The sequence below is a fragment of the Exophiala oligosperma genome (assembly GCF_000835515.1).
Source record: "Exophiala oligosperma strain CBS 72588 unplaced genomic scaffold supercont1.6, whole genome shotgun sequence".
NCBI lineage: Eukaryota > Fungi > Ascomycota > Eurotiomycetes > Chaetothyriales > Herpotrichiellaceae > Exophiala > Exophiala oligosperma.
In genome coordinates this window covers 1757837-1779148 of record NW_015622823.1, presented here as the reverse complement: position 1 = coordinate 1779148, position 21312 = coordinate 1757837, and the positions used below count along the sequence as shown (strand labels likewise).

The following is a 21312-nucleotide window of genomic DNA, read 5'->3' as shown; positions in this document are numbered from 1 at the left end:
CCATAATTTTATTTGCAGTACTGCAGTACACTTGGATATTTTTCTAACATGTACGTCATTTAATGAATGCATGCATCACAATTCATCTTTCTCCGTCCAGACCAAACCCCCCAGGAAAACCCTGAAACGCAAAAGCTTAGGATGCTTGATAAACTCTGAAAGCACCGAACTCCCAATACGCATTCTGGTAAGCGCTGCCAGGTTGGTTGCTCACGTAATCCACGCACGTACCAGGACACTTTGACTGCTCAGTATAATACTTTGGTTGGCCCGCCCAGTCACCACAGAGATCGATGTTGGCGATAATACTTTGGTTTCGGAAATGACTCCCAATGTCGCAGTCTGTACTTGGGAAATCGGCCAGTGCCTGGGGCCAAGTGGAGGGATCTGGTGTGACACTAGTTGAATTGGACGGTGACGTGGTGATGTCGTTTGGAACATTGTCACGGTCAAAGAACCACACTCGGATGCCAGCATCCCTGAGTTCCATTGCGTAGATACCTCCACCATTGTTGTTGAATTCCTCTCCGAATGTCGCCTTGGATCCTTGAACACCACAGCCACTATCTCCGTCGGTCGAGTTCAGGCAGTTTGTGCTCATCGAGTGGCCGATCTCCTTTCGTTTGACATTCATCTTACAATCCTTGGTGGTGTGAAGGGTGACTTGATTCCCGTCCGGTGCAAGATTGGTCGCTTCCGCCACATCAATTTCGCCATTCGTCGGCCAGTTGGAAGGATCCGTCAGCCACAACGCTGGCCAGGTCGAGCAACCATAAGGTGAGTGTTTGACATCGAAAATGAACAGTCCATCGTTGTAGGTGTTCTTCGACGTCACCCGCACTGATTTACGGCCAGTAGTCGTGTCAGTGTCGGAGAGGTCGACTCGGAGGATGGCAGATGTGGCGGTTGCGTAGGTAAGGTTCAAGGCGACAGACCCTGGACCATCGACGTAACTGATAAGACAGGAGAACATTAGTACACGCAGCGTAAGAGACTTCCAACGCGACGAGTTCGAGCCACACTCACTGTACAAATCCCGCTGCAGGGTCGTAACCGGTAAAATAGTCAAAGTTGTCGAAGAAATTTGTCCCCGAAAACGTATCGACCAAATTGTATTGGAGTTTGGAGTAGTTGGGATAACGATTCTCTCGAGTGACCACCACCGCAACGACAATGACTATGACGATGACGATGATCGAGACGATGGCCAGAATAATCCAGCATTTTCGAGACCAGTTCTTCGGGTTCCGTCTCGAGGTCGACATGCCTCTGTCATAGAATCCCGACGACGTTTGTTCCGTGGCCGCCGTCTTGGAAGGATAGTAGGAAGATCTCGATGGTGTATCGGGCGGCTGCATATATGGTGGAGGTTGATTCTGGGAATATCCAAATCCTGATTGAGACCCATGGCCAGCATAGGGGTCCCCCGAATGGGCAGCGGCAGAAGACATGATTGCAAAACGATATTGATCTTCAGCCAGCTGGACAAAAGGCGACCAAGACAAGGAACTTCAAGAGCAAAAATTCAACAGAAGGACGAGGTGTGTGTGTGTGTCGATGTTGAGTCTCTCCAGAAAAGAAGCGGCTAGAAGTTATTACATAGAAGAGAGAACTTGGGACGTTTTCCTCATCAAAGAAAGGGAAAGGTTGACGACGACGCGCGATACGAGTACACGGATCAAGTCTCGAAAAAAGAAGTGGAAATCATCCTCGACCTACATCAATCTGGGAATCTCTAACGGAGGCGAATGCAAGAGCCTGGTGTTTTATTGACAAGCGAAGCAGGCACTGGCGACTCACGTCCCTCCAAACCTCATGCAATTGCGAGTCGCAGATTGGTTTGCGGGTGGATTAAGGACGCGTAAGATACGGAGTAGTTGAGACAAGAAAAGGAGGATCGATGAGGAGATTTTCGCCCATGGACTTGACTATAAATAGAAGTGCAGACATGTGATCTTTGATCTTATCTCTGAAATCTTATCTCCAACCTTTTCGTATCCGTATCGGACAATCCCCTAATATCTAATCACAAATCTCTCATCAGCATCAATGACAAGCCCCAAGATGCTCTTGGAAGGTACAGACTGCAGACGGAGGCTTCACTCCCAAACCAGCCATGTACAAGATAATGCCAGAATTGATTGTTTTCTTCTTCTGGGTTTTGTGTTTGTCGGCGCGACACCATTGCTTGCAGATCACAATTTACTGGCACCCTCCACTCCCGCAAACCATTTTCTCGTGTTCTCCCCAAACAGTTCCCCGCGAGGTCTCTCGTGCTTCGCGTCGGTGTCGATGCAACCGGTGTACAACACGACCAGGCCCTGAAACTCGGGGTTCGTGAGGTAGACGGGACTCCCGCATTCCCCGCAGAAATACCGACTCAGCTCGTTGCCACTTTTGGTGTTGCCGTCCTTGTGACATTTGATCTTGTCTTGGCCAGACAGAAAGGTCAACTGGGACTTGAGTACTCGAAGGTTGTTCGCAAAGGCTGAGCCTGTAGTTTTTTGACAATTGCTACAGTGACAGAGGACGGTGCCGCGAGGTGAGCCGGTGACTGTGTACTTGACCGCCTGACAAAGACAAGAGCCCGTGATTGTCGTCGGGGGCGGTGACGGTTTTTTGTTACTAGACATGGCGGGCTATGTGTTTCTTGGGAATGGTTTTTCCGGACGGAGCTCGTGGGATGTGATGACTGCTGTCCCTGTTGCTTTTGTGTCCTGAGATTGAAATTGTCCCCTTTGGATGCTGAAGATTCACATTGACCCTTTGCTGTCTTGAAGGCTTAATTCCTCGACGTCAATCAGAAACCTGCGGGGTTAAGAATGTTACTTTTAACCTCGGCCCGGGTGTTTGACGGCGAAGCTTTTCTCCGGTTCCCGGGGGTCGTTGCTTGGTACAGACCACAGGTTTCTACTCGCAGCTCACACACAATATGTCGCACGAAACATCACCACGGACCTTCGTAGATGAAGTTCTTGCCGATGTCAGCAATTTCCTCACGCGAGCCACAGGTCCTTTCCATTGGACAGATTGAGGCTCCCCAAAACTTCGTCTCTTCTGCCGTGGAAACTCGCCCATAGAGAACTGCCATTTCACATTTGCACCCGGCGGTGGCTTGGTAGTGGATTTCACTCTCTTCGTCTTCTTAGTGTTGGCCGTTCAATGGCATCGACATATACATGCAGGTGAACGTCCATTTTTTCATCAAAGCGGACGTGCAAAATGGCTTTCAGTTTGAGGAACGACCATGCCTTGATTCTCCGCTGTTCGTGCCGGAATGCTCTCACCCACTCAATGGGGCACGAGTCCGAAATCGACAGGTTACTCTAACTCCGCCTTTGATGGCTACTTACTAGCCATTCTCCTTGCACAATGACCTCTGCATTGCTTTCCGCCGTCATTCTATCGTACTCTTGCGCTATCCATGGAGCGGACGAATTCCCGAAGGCGCAAGGCTGTCCCTCCCGTCGTCGAAAGCATCGGCAACAACTCTTCTGAGCAGGAAGTTATACCACCACAACCGAAATCAGCTTCTGTGGGCTCTAGTATCTGGGACGTTTCACGCCGACCATGGACCTGTCGTCCTGCTTATATGATCGTCATCCTGCTGATTTTTGCCATCACCGGGATATTGCTCGTTGGCCGACTTCAACCTATTCTTCAATTTGTTAGCACTACTGGATATCTAAGACAGCATAATGACGCGCCAGTAACCGTGCCAGGAGACCTACGAGTCATCCTTCATCCTGAGGAGCACGTCAGCCGTCCACCTACGACACTGGTGTACAATTGGACAATCACAAAAGGTCACCGGTGGCCAGATGGTGTAAGCAAGGAGGTATACCTCATCAATGATCGATTCCCTGGCGAAACCATTGAAGCTAGACCCGGCGATCGTATCGTTGTCAACGTTGTCAACCAACTCAGTCATGAAGGTCTCGCCCTCCACTGGCATGGGTTGAGAATGGTGGGTGCCAATGATATGGATGGAGCAGTCGGCCTGACCCAGAATCCAATACCAGCAGGCGGAAGTTTCCGGTACGAATTTTCCATCGGTGAAGAAGAGTTCGGGACTTTTTGGTACCACGGCCACGAGAAAACTCAGCGAGATGATGGATTGTATGGCGGACTTGTGGTTCACCGCCCCTTTGAGCAGCGCGACGAGCAAAACCACTATGGTTATGATGAGGACATTTTACTCATGGTAGGCGATTGGTACCATCGTCCAAGCCAAGATGTCTTGAGCTGGTACATGAATTCGAGATCATTTGGAAACGAACCTGTACCGGATTCTCTTCTGGTGAACGGCATCGGCAATTTCAACTGCGAAATGGCAGTACCGGCAAGGCCGTTGCAGTGTCTTGCCCCGGACGAGCGGTCTCAAATTCCTTTACTGCCGCTCATGAATGGCAAACGCACTCGCCTGCGTCTTGTCAACACGGGATCCTTAGCTGGATTCTCGATACAAATAGCAGGTGCTAGTTTGCTGCCATTTCAAGTTGACGGTGGAAACGAAGTGATAATGACAGAAGCCCACGGCATTGGCATCGTCTATCCTGGGGAGCGAGTCGATGCAATATTGCAAACTCGATCTTTGGATTCGCAATCCTTTATCGAGATTAAAATGGATGACGAAAACTTCAAATACCCAAACCCGGCACTCGAGCTTAGGCAGATCTTCCCCGTTCAGATTATGTCCGACACCAACATTGATGTGCGGTCGTCTCTATCTGTTGTGGATTACTACAACCTACAGGCAGCCAAAGCAAGTGCAAACACGCGAGTTGCTTTCTCAGAAACTCCTCTCAAATTTGTCATTTACACGACTACGCTGAAGTTGGCAAAGCACCACAACATTCCTATGGGATTCATCAACCACACGAGCTGGTCACCGCAATTATCTGGTCCATTGATATCCATCTCGCGTTCTCAATACGACCAGAATCAGCTTTCGCCTCATATTCCACTGTTTAGTAAAGACAAAGACGAAGGCACAGGCCACAATGAGTCTGATGGTTGGGTGGAAGTCGTCATCAATAACCTGGACGATGGCGGTCACCCCTTTCACTTGCATGGATATTCATTCTATATCGTGTCCGTCTTCCCTCGACCACCAGAATGGACAAATAAGAAGCCCCCTTTTACGCCGGGAGGCTCTAGCATGTACAACTTCAATCCATTCGCGACAGCACCGCAAGATTCGCCTGGTGGTGAGTACAACTTAGTGGATCCGGTCATGAAAGACACCGTGTTCGTGCCTCAAAGGGGCTATGCAGTCATACGTTTCCAAGCCGACAATAAAGGCATATGGATGCTGCACTGTCATGTGGGTTGGCATCTGGGAAGTGGAATGGCTATGAGCTGGGACATCTCGTAGTCTATCTCACATGAGCCGTCGTCCTGCATGCCGCATCTCCTGAAAATTTACACTCTGCGTTCTAGCGCTGACCGAGGATCTGTAAGTCGAAGTTCAGATATACCATGGCAAAATACATACAGCAAAGCAATTTCGAGACCGACTTCATTAGATTTGCGACAGTCGATCCCTCTCAATGGAGTGGAACAGAAACCCTGAATCCTGAACCCTGCGTCCATCTCCGTCAATCACACCTACAAGCGAATAATTATTGACACCGTCACAACGTGCACCGACTAGTCAAGCTAGGTCGACTACTACATTGCAAATCTTTCCTTGAAACAAATCGCAACACCTTCGTATCCTGCAAGATATCATACTATACCTGCACAATTTAAGTTGCATGCTGCTGAGGAGTACTACGGCATGAAACCCGTACCCAGATCATTGGGTGCTAATCCAGAACGACGAGGTTAGTCGAACTTCGCAACACAACCTCAGCTACTCTTTCAGAGGATGGCGACCACGTGCTCAAAGCTCTACATTTCGTTATTATTCGGATCTCCTTGATTGGTTGCACCTTGCTGTCGAACCAATGCGAGAGGAATGGGGTTAATGCTTAGCTGGACCCCATCCGACGAGAACCGGGTGATTATATAGGATTTTGTTTCGCCTCCGATTGAACAGACCACAACCGAAGAGCAGATACTGTCAACAATACCGCCAGCCACCATGATCAAAAGAGCTCTTGTTCTTTTGGCCACAGGCCTATTGGTCACTATGGCTAGAGCGGACTCGTTAGCAAGCATCGATCACCTTGTGCTTTTTATGCAAGAGAACCGGGCTTTTGACCATGTGTGTTCTGGTCAAAACAGAGATTGATGCGAATTATCAGCTGACGAAGACAGTATTTTGGCACTATGGCTGGCGTCCGTGGGTTTTCAGACCCAAATGTTCAGGTCAATCCGAACGGAAAATCGGTGTGGTATCAGTACGTCAGTGTAGACAACACCGCGAAGATACTACTGACATGTCCATAGACATGTCAACAGCAGCTTGACGAATGATACCGACTACCTCTTGCCGTGGTACCTCAACTACCTCGGCGGTCACTGGTTAAATGCCACGCAGTGCATGGATGCTGGCTCGAATGGATACGAAGAGAACCATCTCGCATACAACTTTGGGTTGAACGACCATTGGGCTTTGAACAACACACCCTGGAGCTGGGGTTACTACAAACGAAGCGATTTACCCGTTCAATTCGCCCTCGCAGAAGGCTGGACAGTTGGTGACATGTACCAAGAAAGTGTTATCGCTTCGACCAACCCCAACCGCGTCACCTGGGTCAGTGGATCAATCAATGTTCCAGGGTCTCCTCAAAAAGCAGACCAAGGTGGCGTTTATATTGATAACCACGAAGTGCCTGGTTGCGAGTCACCAGGTCTCAACTGTTACCCTTTGTCCTGGACAACCTGCCCAGAGGTATATCAAAAGCAGGGCGTGACGTGGCAGGTCTTCCAGGACTCTGACAATTTCGATGACAACCCACTGGCATGGTTCAAACAATTTCAAGAAGCCAAAAATGGCACCGTCCTGCAAGAACGAGGCATGTCCTACCTCGGCCTACAGGACTTTTATGACCGAGCGGCCAACGGCACTCTGCCCATGGTTTCCTACATTATTGGCCCGACTGAACTGTCAGAACATCCTCCTTACTCTCCTCACGACGGAGCCTGGCTCCAACAGCAGGTGGTGGATGCTGTGACAAAAGGTAAACACTGGAACAGCACCGCTTTGATCATCAGCTACGACGAAACAGGTGGCTGGGGCGATCATGTTTCCCCTTACCACTCTCCCAACGGAACTGCGGGAGAATGGCTCGAAGATCCGTACGGACTCTTCGGGTACACCTTCTCCGGTCCCGGATTCCGCCTGCCGTTCTACATCATCTCTCCCTGGACCCGAGGCGGGCACGTCTTTACGGAAAAAGCCGACCACAATTCTCAAATCATGTTTGTGGAGAAATGGTTGGCCGCAAAGGGTTACGATGCAGTGACTGACCAAATCCCGGCGTGGCGTCGAGCACACATGTCCGACTTGACCGCCGCGTTTGACTTTTCTTCGCCAGACACTTCCATCCCCTCGATCCCCTCGGCCCCTGCTCCCCATTTGGACAAGAATGGCATCTGGGACGGAGCGTCTTATTGCGAAGCTCAATACGCTGTCCAGCGTCCACCTGTCCCTTACGCGAACCAAACCGAAGACAAATCGCTCATCTCAGAAAGGGGGTTCAAGGCAGTCCGCGGGTACCTCACGGAAGGGCGGTTCTTGACCTTTGAGGCCTCTGGTTACGCATTGGCGAACACGGGCGAGCAAGCAATGACGATCTCGACCACAAAGGCCACAACTTCCCACTCGGACATGGCGCAGCGTTGGGTCATTCACGAGACGGCCACAGACAGTCGCCTCTTCACCATCAGCAGTGCCGTGGACGGGAGATATATCGGCCCTCAGATGAAGCTGGTGATGGCCAAGAATGATGCGCTCGCGCACAACATTACCTACCTCGGTGGTGGGAAGGGGTACAACCTGGTCAACAGCAACGGAAAATACATCACCATTGACAAGAATGGAAATGTTGTGATGGCCATGTCTGGAGGACAACAGGGATTCTCAATCTATAGTGTAACTTAGAACAACAATATCCCTGAATGGCCAGGTTGAAATAATGAATAACTCCTTGGTGTATTACTCCCAGGTATTTTGGGCCATCAATGATTTTTCCACATTATCCTCGTCATCTACAAACTGTGTCAATTTATATGATTTCTTTCCCCGTCGCTCATTCATTCTCAACGGCCGTGACGTGGCATCTTCAAGTTCTCCCCCAGGGCATGCTCAGGTACAGCAACGGGATGTGTTGCTGAGACCCGTGCGTGTCCGTCTCCCCGAACCCTCCGGACACGGCCGGCCTCGCGATGGTCGCCTTGTAGGCCATGGCCTGGTCGAAGAACAGCGAAGCCGTGACGTGGTCGTCGGGCACCGAGTACAGGCCCGCGACGGTCTCCCTCGACAGTTTCCCCGAGGCCTTGACCTTCTCGTAGACCCCCTTGTCGTCGAACATGACGTCGAACGTCAGTTCGTACGGCCCCGAGTTCTTGCTCCGCAGCACCGAGGCGACGTCTCCCAGGTAGCAGGTCCCTTCGGCCGGTTCAGGCGTGAGCCAGTATTTCTTGTCCGATTCGGGTTTTTTGACCTTGGCAGCGCCGGCTGATTTGGCCTCGACGATGGGTTTGGGTGGACCTAGACTCGTCATTAGCATTGGAGGAATCAAAGAAGCCATGTGACTTTGAAACAAAGTGAGTCATGTCAAACATTGTATCGCGAGTTTGCATGATTGATGGTCAGGATCAAGACACACAGAAAAAAAAAGGCAAAAACTTACGTGGTGTATGAACATGAGTGTTGTCCCCTTCCGCCGTCACGACGGTTATCGGGAACAGGTCGACCGGGTCGACCTTGTGCATGATGTGGTAGACGCAGAATTCGGGGCAAGGGCCCATTGGGATCTCGCAGGGCGTAAAGGGCCACGCAAAGTTGCCCGCCGTGGCGAGTTGCCCCGCGTAGGGGGCGTGCGTGAAGCCAAACTTGGCCATGGTGGCGACCTGGTCGGCCTGGTCTTGCGTGGCGGCGCGGGCCTGCCCGGCGATGAAGATTTCCTTGCTGCCGCGGGCGTGGTCGGGCTCCAGGGGGCCCATGACCCCGTTGACGCCGTACCGGTGGATCTTGAGGTCGTAGTCGTACCCAAACGCCTCGATCCTCTCGCGGACGTGTGTCTCGATGAATTCGATCCACGAGTCGAGCTGCTGGATCAGGATCGGGTCACGCACCGCGCCCAAGAAGATGGTGTGGTACCCGTTCACCCTCGCCCCCTCGAGCTTGACCGTGTACTCGCCCTCGGGCTCGGGGACGAACCGGGCGTCGGCGACTCGGACCGACCGGCCGTCGTCCAATTGTTCGTAGGTCGTGCGGTCGAGGTGAAGGGCCCCGCCGGGGCCGTGGAGGATGTCCGGCCGGGTCTTTTCGTAGAGGAAGTGAGACGCGACCGACAAGGTCGTACATTTGGATTTCGGGTCGAGAGGGTGGATGTCGAACGAATCCCGCCGGATGACGGCCAGGGCCTCTCGAGACTTCGGGATCGAGCACTGGGCGCCGCACTCCATGATCTTGCCCATGGAGTACGCGACCCCGAGGTCTTCGAAGCCCCGGAACAGGCAGAACGCCGCGTAAGGGGCCGGGTCGTACGCCCTCCCTCCGATGACGATGTCAAAGTCGGGGGTCTCCTTCATGGCCTTCAGGTACGGCTCGAGGCCCATCTGCGCGACGATGCGCGTGCTGCTGTCGATGTCGTGCTCGGTCAGGTCGGGCACCCCGCCGCCGCAGGGGCTGATCTCCCCGGCCTTGAACTTCCGGTGGATGAGGTCCTTGGGGATCTCCGAGTAGATCTTGATGATCTTCAACGGCCGGTACCCGTTCTTCTTCACGGCCTCGGTGATGATCTCGGCCGCCTTGTCGACGTGCGCGTTCTCACCGTCGCCTCCGATCGATCCGATCAACGAAGGGACGTTGTAGAGGTGTGCGGCTTTTGCAAACAGCTCCAAATCCTTCGCAAGTCGGCTGTAGGGAACGTTGGGAAGTCCCAGCGCCAGACGTCCAGGTCCGCTGTCGGTCGAACCTCCATCTGCGATGATGGCGTCACAGCCAGCTTCGACCGTGTCCCAGAAGATTTCTTCGTTGAACCCCTGGCCCAACTGGCCGATGGGGGTGAAGATTTTGAGCTCGTCTTTGAGCTGGGCTGACGGAGACATGGTTCCTTACAAACACAAAAGATCCTATGGCTCTGATAGTCTGTTGATTATTCTGGTCTGGATTGTTAATGTGCCCGTCCTAATGGAATTAATCTCAAAGGGCAGCCAGCTCAGGTAGAACTGAAGGGCGGTCCAGGCCCCAGCATGTGTTATAAATATGAAAAGGGCCACATTCTATGGCAGTACGAGTACTCCTGTAACAGGGAGTACCTCGAGACATTTTTCCGATATCCGCTCGACTTCCTATTCTCGCGTTTGCCGCGAATAGGGATCGTCAAATGCTGCAAAGTAGATAGCGGTCATCGGGGTAGTTTTTGTGGGGGAGGACACCTTTCATGTTCAGAGAATACCAACCGAGGCCGGATGGCAAGGCTTCCGTGGAAACTCCTTGTGGTGGTAAGCGATAATGAACACGCCTAGCGTTTTGATGGACAATTTGTGTGTGTGTATGTGCAAGTGTCGCCCACAGAGAAGAAGGCTGAGTTAACGACGGAGTACGGGGGGGGGTAAGAATCCCGGTCAAAAGTACTCTGTAGCCCACAACAATACTACCTACTCGCTTCGCGCTCGTCCATTTGAGGTCGAGACGCATCTGGTGGCTTGTCGCAATAGAATGCCGAGTCGGCATGCAGTCCTTTCCAGGTGTGGGTGATGTTCAAATGACAGGAGAGGACGGAGTAACAAGATCTGGCGAAAGGTAGCCCCTTTGTACTAATGCCTCGGGGGCATTGCGAATTCGGAATCCACAAGCCTGGAGATGTTTTCAGCCTCGGCCGGGGTCGCCAACAAGCTTCATGTCTCGCACCACAGCTTTAATTGTTCGACATGGAAAATTGAAGTGGTCATAAGGGGACCAGAATCCCAGTGTCTTCGGTCAATCAATCATGCGATGTTTTTGATCGTGCAATTCTTTCGCCGCTTCTCTTTTGGCTGGCATCTGACAAGCAACTTGGAATGATGGACCTGACCACACCAAAGGGCAATGAGCGTGTTATGCGACTATCCCAAGAGACGTCCAGAGTAGACCAGTGTTATTGATATCATAACGAGGCTGACATCTTCACGTGGCATGGACCAGTCACTGGACTGGTTCTTTTTTTGCCTAAGACAATCCTCATGCTATAGATCACTTTGGGAGTTTGTGCCTAACAGCTCTGAATCTATGATACATACACCGACATACACCGGCCTACACTCGATGAATACAACACCAGGTCAAGACACAATCAAGGATATCATCTCGCTATGCCCGAATATGGCATCTGCCAGGGACACTCGCGGCTTTCGAAATCTCGAGAGAAAATGAAGCCAAATATCAATGATTGCTGGAGCATGTACAATTGATAGTCATGATCCCAAACTAACCAACATCTCTTGATGGTCCACATCGGGCTTATCTGAGTCATGTACACATCCTTGATTCTGTCTACTAATCATCACCAACACGGCCCCGACACAAATTGTACTTCACGAACCAATATCCACTCAATAAACCACTTCTCTTGACACTCAGATGGACGTCCTCAGATCAAGTCGAAAACCTGAAATCGGGATGCTCAGTACCAAGCTCTTCAAACGTCTTGTTCCTGTTCGCGATACTGTCAGGATCATTCTTCCTGGCCTCCTTCAACTTGTTTTGCCTGGTGAACCACCACATGTTGAAGATGCAGGCTGGGATCATAACGATGACGACTACCATGACGATAATGTTGCCCTTGCGGTAAGGCGGCTTCGTGTCAAACCCTTGCAATCCGCCTAGAGCACCAGCCTGGGCGAACATGGCAAGGAAAGCACCGGCGGTCGCTCGGTTTGTCCACTTTCTAGTGTTGAACGCAAGCCACACTTGGATCAAGCTGGCGTTGGCGTACTGGGTCGCCGCAATGAAGCACAATCCGACATACCGGCCGGCGATGTTGTGCGGAATGGCCGCGAGCATGATGTACCCGGTCAGGGACAGGCACGCCGCGCCCAAGACAAAGAGACCTCGTTTCTGCGTCTTGTCCGCCAGGTATCCGATACCGATGGTACCGACGAACGCACAGGCGTAGATGGGGACCGTCATGAGCTGCGATCGCACCGCGGTGTAACCCAGATCGTGGATCACGGCGGGCAAGAAGCTCGCGAGGCACGCGAGGCCGATCTGACAGCCGATGTACATGACGACGTAACCCCAAAATGCCGGGTCTTGGAAAGTTTGGATGAACTCCTTCCACTTGAACTTGGCGTTGGGGGTGTTGTTCGCCCTCCAGGTGCGGATCACAAGCAGCCTCTTCTCCTCGGCCGTGAATCCCCATCTGACCCTCTCCGGGACAGTGGGTAAGAGAAAGACGCAGAGGACGCCGAAGAAGACAGTAATCGACCCTTCAATGATCAAGATCCATTGCCAGGCGTAGTATGGATCGGCATTGCCGATGTCTTTGACGATGCCGTACGCGATGAGTCCATTGAAGGCGCCGGCTAGCGTCGACATACTGAAGTAGATAGCACCTCGTGACGCCAGGTCTTCCGGCCCGTACCACATGGAGAGGTAGAGTGAGGCGGCGTGAATGTATCCTTCGCCACAGCCGATCAAGATTCGAATTCCAACAGCCGCCTGCCATGTCTTGACGACCGACAACAGCATCGTCATTGCTCCCCAGAACATGACGCCTCCGCCGACGACAATCGGAGGGGAGAGTTTTCTCAGTTGAACGGATGCGACGAATTGCGTGATGACATAGCCAATGTAGAACAGGGACACCACTTGTGCCCATTGGTGGCCCGTGACGCCAATGTACTTTTGCATTCCTGCGGTCTGCACGTTGCCGATCTAGACATTGGTACATGTTAGTGGATGGACGACCAAGAACAGCCCTGTTGCTCTGATGGACGAATATGAAGGAGAGGAAATGAACGGGAACAGAGACGTGGTACAATGTCCAATGTGTCAGAAAGTTGTATGCTTGGACTCACATCCGACTTGTCCATGGACCCAAGTAACATGACGACAGTGAGTATGGGCAAAATCCACATATCCAACTTCAACTTCAGACGCTTCATGAGCTTCTCGTCCTCGGGACTGACGACAGGTCGACCATTTTCGAATTGCAAAGGTTTCCCATCGGGACCAACGGGTCCGTTGGCGGCAAAGGAGCCCGCACTTCCCTCAATATGTACTGCTGCCTCTGAGATGGCTGCTTCTTTTGCACTGCTGGCATCTTGGATGTCCAACGACATGACCCGATCGACTGTCCCTGCCATGATGTTTGACTGACTCAGAATAGGGCAGCTCCTGGGATCAACCAAAATGGCACGAGGAAGAGAGAACGAGAGAGAGAGAAGCCAGGAAATGGAGCGGGAGCTGTAAGATGATTAAATAAACGAAAGGAAAGTTCGTGTGAGAATGCAAAAACGCCCTTGTTACGAGAGGTCGACTAGTGGATGTCCCTTTAGCACCCCCGGGAGACTTGGTTAGTCTTGATCCAGGCCTGTTCTGGGGTTCCCCGGATGGCTTTATGGAGGAGGCACTTTCGCTGGTTCCTCCTCGTCTTTGATCCTCTGATTGGGTCCCAGGTTTGCGGACTCGCAAACATCCATGCAGCCTGATGGTGTGGGTTTAAAGCTCCACAGCGGGATCGCAATGGAATTGTCTGTTCGTGCTGTACAACAGACTGGTGGACTCGCGTACAATCAGTTTAAATTCGCATCGACTGCAGTACTCGTAGGGCGGTGCCCACCACGGCAAGTGTCAACTCGCCTGCAAATCTGTGCGGTCAATCTTTTCGCCGTTGTATTTGGAAATTATCAGTCGACTTCGGCAAAATAGAACGATCGTTGAACCGCATGATTGTGGCAAACAGCCTTTCCCACGGAGCGTCCAGTTGCACCACGAGGGTTGAGAACCGAATGAGTACAGCTGGGAAAGGTGCTAGCTGTGTGGACGATTCTCTGGCCTAGTCATCTTTGAAGGCTCCGAGCCTCAGGGCGGGCATTTGGGGCTCATGGCAGCCTGAAAGTGTCTTCGCCTCCGACGACTAGCGATGGTGCATCTTTTCAACAAGCGAGATGTCGGCTCTTCGCAAGTCGGGGATTGTACCGGTCACTAAATCGGTACAAGAAGACGCCGTTCCTTGAGTATTTAGAGCCCAGACTGCTCGTATCTTTTGCACGAAGGTGTTTTCGACCGCGATCAACACGATGATCGATCCCAGTGAGAGTTTTTCTGCCTTATTTGGCCTTCACTTCCAGGGGGGTTAGTACTGGTCAAAATGCAGTACTCAACACGATGTACACCTGGTCCTTTCAACTGGCCCTAGCACAGCACCAAAGCCAATATGGTCATAAGTGATACAATCGCAGGCATGGTAACTGCGTACTCATCTAAAGAGAAGGAAATGAATTAACATGAAACGAGATCTTTGTTTTGGACTCCCCACCTGATCGGAACGGATACCATTGATATTAATTTGCAACGTCCCCGAGCAGCCTTCGACGTCGATGGAGAGGAGGTGAAGGCGAGAATTGAGGGGGAAACAAACGAAATCACAAGCAGGCAGGGCCAATGGATGTGAATGAGGCGTACGAAGCTGTGGTTGAGGTTACACTGCCAGGGCGTCAGTTGCAACCTTTGCGGCAGTACCAAAGAAAGCAGCCCCATGACATTTGACGTTTAGGGGTCAGCCAGGCATCAAGACTCATAGCCGCAATCGTTGTGACTCGTTAGTTGGTTCATTCAGGTTCTCTTTTCCCTTTTGAAGAATTTAACAAATCTCTTGCAACATGTTACACACGAACACAGGGGGGTATGAAGACATGACTTTATCGCAGATGGGCCATATTGACACAGTCGAGGCGGAAGAACATTCTCAGACCAGTCCTGCTAGGCCAGGCCAAGCCTGTTGCGCCTGATTTTTGGTGGTGGAGGCGCGTTTGGCCTATCTCTGCGACTTTACAAGCATACCCCCTGTGTGTTCAGAGCATCTGTCGAGACCAAACTCGTATTCGAGGCGGTCAGCACCATCCATTGCCAAACGGTGAGACTTTGGGCTCTTCCTGGCCGGGTATTGCCTTGGTAGGCTGCCGCCTAGTAGCTGGACTTCTTAAAGGACCAGATATCCTCATAGCCGTAATGCAATCCATCCATCCTAGTTGCGCCAGACCCATTTTGTTACTCACTGGAACATGGATACCAAGATGCCTCCACGACCAGCCGTGTGCACACAGTATCAGATTCGACACTCGTGTGGCCACTCGGTCAACAGCAACTTCGTCAGATGCGCAAAGCATGCAGCCCAAGAGGACACAAAATGCGCCAGCGGTGTCTGGGAGTATAAAGGAAAGGGAAAATCCGGCCGCAAATGCAGGAAATGTCTAATAAGTGGTTAAGTTACGGCGAAGCGATCCTGAGTTGAGCTCGACTTAGTCAGGGTCGTCCCAAGGCTGACCGTTGCTAGAAGTATCCACGAGACCCAGCTCCAGTTTTCGCATGTCTTCCTCCTTCATGGCATCCCAGCGTTTCGAACCACCATTGTCGACCGGTGCCTTGCAGGCATTCTCGAAATCAATGAGTCGGACACCAAGTTTCGTGATGATGATGTTGTATTTGTTGGGATCACCATGGATAATCCCCAAGCCATGTAGTTCTCGCAAAGCTGCCTTGCACTCTTCCAGATCACCCAATGCAGGTGGCCTTCCAGATACCTCTTCTAGCAAAAATCCTACAATTCTTCTCTCCGCGCCTTCAAAAACATACCCCAATAATTGCGGACCAAGCTTGGACTTCAGTCTCGCTAGATCATGGTAGACGCTGAGCTCGGTCTTAATATATCGCAATTCGAATCCGAATCTTGCAATTTTGAGATAGCAAAAGGAAGAGCCGTTATGAACATACTGGACTGCATCGTTTTTTCTTTTGATGACACGAAGGTCGAAGATGTTAAAGAGTGGATAAGATTTGAGGATGTGCTCATGGGAGAGGGCATGGGCCTTGAAATTGTCCCACAGACAGTGAATCTGGGCATCGCCATGACGGTCATCATTGATGGTCTTGTAGAGCGTCAAGGTCGTCCAATTGTCATCTCCCCATCCTTTCAGTTTCCCCAGATCTCGAATGAGCTCGTATTCTGCAGTTCTCGACTCCTCGGGTAAGATGGTAATGTCCGTGACATGAACGTAGATGGCTCTCTTCACATTGTTCTCACTTCGTTGAATTCTGTACAGTGCATCCTCAGGACCAGGATCGAGGCTCAAGAGAGTGTCTCGCGAAGTCATTCAGAACGATGGTGCAGGATGGCTGGTTTGGCAGTACCTTCAAGGCGACAACTTTTTCAATCAGAACATCATTCATGAACAGATGAGCCTATGTTAGGTGAGATTAACTCCATAGGGATGCAGGGAGATGAAAGAAACCAGTATTGAATAGATTGAGAATCAAGGGGCAGGTGGCTGAGTAAACAGGGATATCAAGGGGTTCTCAAACTCCTACAAACTCGCCAAGATACTAAACACCTGAGTACTTAGTATATCGATTCCTCTCGATAAGGAAAGTGTCGCGGAGGTTCGACAGGATCCCGCATTGGCATCGCAATGGTCTTTATCTGACTCAAAGGATAGATATATTGTGACAGTACCTGATGCGTACTGTCGGCTGTACCCCGTTGAGACTGTCATTCGGGAATCGTTGCCATTTCTACGATACGTGACGAGCCTCGTGACCGGCAAGCGGAAAAGAAGAAAGGAAAAGCCGCAATGGCTATAGAACAACAGCATGTTGTTCAATTATTTGTGTTATTGCCGTCTTTGAGGAGTGGAAATAATAGACGGAATCTATCAACTGAAAAGCAAGTACAAGACAATGACCTTTCACCCGAGGCAACCGTGTGACAAGCCTTCCCCAGGGAACCATTCGCTAACATACTCAAGAAAAGAAAAGAAAGTTCTGCGTCGATACACAAGAGACTGCAGATCTGCTAGCATATAACTCTCTCAATGCCCTCAAAGTCACTATCTGGAGCTTCACCGTGTCCGTAGTGTCCTAAGCCATGATGAAACGCTCACTGAAGTCAACCGGATGTTCTGATTCGTCTGGGTGGAAGCTCAAAGCTTTGTCGAGCCAGCTCTTCATGTTCTCCTCGAATAGTATCATCACATTGTAGTCGCTTTTGGTAGATCCTCCCTTGACTGGGGAATTGTGTTAGGTTCGTTGAATTTTAACAAAGTAAAAGGGAAAAATGTGAACTTACTGATGCCATGGACAGAGACCTGGTTCTCTCTTCCATCGACGCCACCATTCTCACGAGTGCAAACCATAGAGCCAGATCGACCGTACCAAGCACTTATACTGATAGACACTTGATATGTCTGTTCTTCTTCTCCAGTCGGTGCGAACTGCTCCAGTGTGCCGAAGCTGACAGTTCTCTGACTGACTGCAAGGAATTTCAGGTTGGGTGTAGTGGTCGCGTCGAACTTCTGTGATTATAGAGTCAGCCTCGAAAGACATCATAGCAGGTTGTACGCACGTATTTTTGGTAGATGTCAGCTTGAACCTTTGAGGGTTGTCGCAAGAAAAACGCCTTCCAGCTGGTCTGGAGCTTCGACATGTCGTTACTGAGATTGTATCCCACTGACCACCACAAATCCTTTGTGCCTAACTTTCCTCGATCCTCTGGAGTAACGAAATGCATCTGGTTCCAGTTGATCACCTGCTTTTCCTCATCGTCTTCGGTTTTTTCTACGATGCGGAAGATGGCGAGATCCCACGGACGGTGAATCGCGATGAGTTGGAGGTTGAGCTTCACGTGTCTAGAGTAGTCATCCGCTTGGTAGAAGTCAGTATTATGTGTGACTACCAATTTCAAACGTACCGTCCTCCTTATCAACCATGCGAGCTTGCAGTGCGATGACTGGGTGTTTCTCCATTTCAGTAAATGCTCGGGCTTTCTCATCGAAATCTTGCTGGATACTGGGCCATGTTGCGAAGTGTGCACAAGTAATAACGACATCTACTCCATCCCGACGCAGCCGAAAGCCAGATAGTCGCCTAGCAAGCTCGCGTGCATTCTTTGGAAATTCCAAGCATACGGCTGCCAAACCAGGTTTCATCATAGTCTTCAGTTGCTGTTGAGGCATAAGTCAGCTCCTTGCGATGCGGGTTAGGGTGATTCCTTTGAGTCTCACCTTCAGTCCACCCTCGTGCTTGCGAATCTCTCTGATGTCTGGTCCGTCTTCCTCAATAATACCCCCACCTTCGAGCTCATAGAAGAGAGATAGTTGTCCCGCTCCGTGCTTGAACGCCGTCACTCCCGAGTAATACCGAAGCTGAGGAGGCGATTCACTGTCGGGTGTCGTCCAGGGGACAGGCTTTTGCGGAGTTGTATCCATAGCGCGATGATCGACCCAGCCGAGCGAAAGCCAAGTGTGAAAGGACGACTCACTTTCCTCGGTGCAAGCTGGCTTGTGTGGAGGTGGATTATGTACTTGGGTATCTTGATAGTAGGGCTCGGACGTTTGTGTCAGAGTTGGAAGATTTGAGGGTGAGGGTGGCTGCGATGAAATAGAAGTAGTTTCTGCGGCCATGACTGCTAGCAGTTTGATGGCAAATAAAACTGGGCTTGCGTTTCTTTATCCCAGTGAAAAGGGTATGAGTCGTACCACTGCATCTGTTTGAATGAAACCGTCACATTCAATCCCTTTCTCGGCATGCTTTGAGGCAGATTGAGGACTAAGGAAAGGTGTGAAAAAAAGGAATCTGGTAGTGATGGTTTGCTCAGATGTTGAACTACTTATATACACAAGCTTTGGTCGTCATGTTTGCAAGTCGCGACTTGGCAAAATTATTGCCACCTCGTTCGCTTTGCTGCCCACAGTGAATGGTGAAAGTCCTTGCCTGGATGTCGTCAAATCCTAGTGAGTATCTGTTTCTGTAGCTACTTACCCACTGTGAATAGCAGTGACCAGAATGAATACGAACGGAGTTGCCTTTTTCCGAAACAGAAGCGCCTGTCCAACCATTTCTTGAAAGAGAAGATATACGAAAGCTCACTGATTGCATGGATCATTTCAGTGACCTCGAGATATCCGACAGCATTCCAGGGGAACAGCCACATGCATGAGATAAGGTCACACGAATATCGCATGGAGAGGATAAGTTAGATTGGCGAGGTGGATGACTTTAGTGCAGCATCGGCCACAGGGATGAATCTGTACTAGTAATGATCGAATATTATACAGATTTATGGATGTTTTGCCCTTCTTTTGCCACATTCGAGAAGCTCTTGAGTTGCGGTCTTGCGGCATTTGTTTGTGTTAAAACCCACCTGGTCATCATTCGGACCTTGTTGAGTCAGCCAAAATCATCTCGGACGCGGTGTCCACGTTAGGCTTGTGAGCGTACTCGTCTAGATATCGGCTTGACATCGCAGGATGGGAAACAAGAGCATGAAGGCCATTGGGAGAGACCAGACCCCTTGCAAGTGCGTCATTGACCCTGGAATGTGTCGTGATCGGACCTTCTTGAACTCGGTGTCATTGGTGAGAGATTTAATCAAGAAAGGGAATCTTTTCGATGAGAGATTGATGTAGTTTGTCAAGCGAGGTTGCAGGCCTTGAACTGATGGAGGTTGAGTCTTCTGGTACTCATGCACAAGGGGTCGTGGCCGTAGGAGCTGAAGTGGGGGCCAAATACGTCGCTAGTCTCAGGTAGGAAAGTGGTCTTGATTTGCACGATTCGGTCGGTCTTCTGAGCCCCGAAATTATTGTAGTAGTAGGCAATGTGATGCTTATTTACCTTACTTAGACGTAGTACGAGTTATCTCGAGGTCGAGACGTCCAGAAGTGCCCAAAAGTGGCTCTGTGCCGTAATTTTCTGTTTTGTGATCCTCAGTATTGTGTCGATCCACAGTCCCTTCATACGGCGAAAGAACTCGCTTCAAAGAACAACGGTCATTCGAGGAGTTCCATCTGCAAGGCTACCTCACACACACACACACACACACACACACACACACACACAGACTTAAGCTCAATCAAGACGACCTTAGGAAACTACGTTGTTGAGTGGAAACATTGTGTACTGTATCACCTGGTGACACGCCACAACAAACGAGAGCCTAGAGAGGATGATCCCGGTCGATGACCCCTGTCCAAGATGCTGTCTACCGATCTCCAGACCAGAAACATCCATCCAATCATCAATGTCATCACCATAAAAGTCGTGAGTGACAATGATGATAACGAGGAAGATGACTGGAGAGTCGGCTTCGTTCAGTTGCCTCCCACTATTACACTACATGCATTGCCACCGTTGCATGCTGCACTCTCACTCGCTCCGTCCAACGCCTTGAATCACCCGGAGACGGTCTGGTCGCTTTTCCCACCCCATCGACCAGCGTCTCCACTCTCTTACACGATCACCGACTTTTCTCGAGCTTCTAAGCCTTCTCGCTCAACGAGTACAATATCCTGGTCTGCTTTTATTGGAACCTCTGCCAACCATCGGCCAGACTGTTCTGTTTATCATTGAATCCATAACAAGCTACCTGCCTGTGGTCGGGGCTCCTCTTATCCGCCTTCACTGTCCGTTTCTCCTGAGGATCTCCCAGTGTTGTAACAGTGGCAAACTCTCCCCGCCAGCTCCAGTCAATCGGAAAGGCTGCTGTCCAGTGAAGTCATCATGCAATAGCAACGGTAAATGACTACTCGTACCTCATTCACGTCAACAGCTACACGGATAATCCTGACGCCAGCTGTCACTCTGTACAACCACAGATCCGGGTAGGACCATTCCCCCCCAGACGTTGCCATCTTCTACATATATGCTTCCCCCTCCACCTGCCAGACCCTGTCGCTTCTACGATACCTCAATCCTCATCAGGCAGTTCCTGCGTCATATTTATTTCCCCTTCTGTGTCTCTGTGTCGAGACACCCCGAGCTTTTCTTCCTTTTATCCTCACCACAACTCAATCATTGAAGTACACACTCGGGGGTGAACTATGGAGAAGACCACAGATTTCCGAATTGGCTCTACGAGTTCAGAGTCGCCGGACCAACTTGCACTCCACGGCGACGAGAATGAGATCAACATCAACAAAATCGAGGCAAGTCTAGCC

General features: G+C 50.7%; 5 protein-coding genes across 5 annotated transcripts; 2 read left to right on the top strand and 3 right to left on the bottom strand.

Moving 5' to 3' along the window:
• Positions 1–5: 5 nt before the first annotated feature.
• On the bottom strand, positions 6–1497 carry PV06_07064 (uncharacterized protein). Its single transcript, XM_016408250.1, has 2 exons — positions 1027–1497; positions 6–953 (listed from the first exon to the last, which is right to left on the bottom strand). The coding sequence occupies exons 1-2, from the start codon at positions 1449–1451 to the stop codon at positions 137–139; spliced, it is 1242 nt and encodes a 413-aa protein (XP_016261730.1). The 5' UTR covers positions 1452–1497; the 3' UTR covers positions 6–136.
• A 1927-nt stretch (positions 1498–3424) lies between these two features.
• PV06_07063 (uncharacterized protein) lies at positions 3425–5377 on the top strand (the record flags this gene model as incomplete). The annotated part of the gene is made up of 1 exon (XM_016408249.1): positions 3425–5377. The coding sequence occupies one exon, from the start codon at positions 3425–3427 to the stop codon at positions 5375–5377; it is 1953 nt and encodes a 650-aa protein (XP_016261729.1).
• Positions 5378–6276: 899 nt separating this feature from the next.
• PV06_07062 (uncharacterized protein) lies at positions 6277–8053 on the top strand (the record flags this gene model as incomplete). Its single annotated transcript, XM_016408248.1, has 2 exons — positions 6277–6347; positions 6397–8053. 2 exons carry the CDS (start codon positions 6277–6279, stop codon positions 8051–8053), a joined length of 1728 nt encoding a protein of 575 aa, XP_016261728.1.
• Positions 8054–15624: 7571 nt separating this feature from the next.
• PV06_07061 (uncharacterized protein) lies at positions 15625–16478 on the bottom strand (the record flags this gene model as incomplete). Its single annotated transcript, XM_016408247.1, has 1 exon — positions 15625–16478. A coding segment is annotated over one exon (854 nt), but the record flags the coding sequence as incomplete, so codon positions are not given.
• Positions 16479–16980: 502 nt separating this feature from the next.
• Positions 16981–19436, bottom strand: PV06_07060 (uncharacterized protein). Its single transcript, XM_016408246.1, has 5 exons — positions 18382–19436; positions 18069–18321; positions 17724–18022; positions 17448–17673; positions 16981–17385 (listed from the first exon to the last, which is right to left on the bottom strand). Exons 1-5 carry the CDS (start codon positions 18778–18780, stop codon positions 17240–17242), a joined length of 1323 nt encoding a protein of 440 aa, XP_016261726.1. The 5' UTR covers positions 18781–19436; the 3' UTR covers positions 16981–17239.
• Positions 19437–21312: the final 1876 nt, after the last annotated feature.

What these genes read in the sequence shown, in the direction of transcription:
- PV06_07060 (XM_016408246.1), bottom strand. Translation starts at nt 18,780, where the DNA reads ATGGCCGCAGAAACTACTTCTATTTCATCGCAGCCACCCTCACCCTCA. An exon ending in CATGGTTGATAAGGAGGACG is followed by an intron (nt 18,023 to 18,068) that starts GTACGTTTGAAA and finishes ACTTCTACCAAG; the next exon opens with CGGATGACTACTCTAGACAC. An exon ending in GGTCTCTGTCCATGGCATCA is followed by an intron (nt 17,386 to 17,447) that starts GTAAGTTCACAT and finishes ACAATTCCCCAG; the next exon opens with TCAAGGGAGGATCTACCAAA.
- PV06_07064 (XM_016408250.1), bottom strand. Translation starts at nt 1,451, where the DNA reads ATGTCTTCTGCCGCTGCCCATTCGGGGGACCCCTATGCTGGCCATGGG. An exon ending in CCTGCAGCGGGATTTGTACA is followed by an intron (nt 954 to 1,026) that starts GTGAGTGTGGCT and finishes CTGTCTTATCAG; the next exon opens with TTACGTCGATGGTCCAGGGT.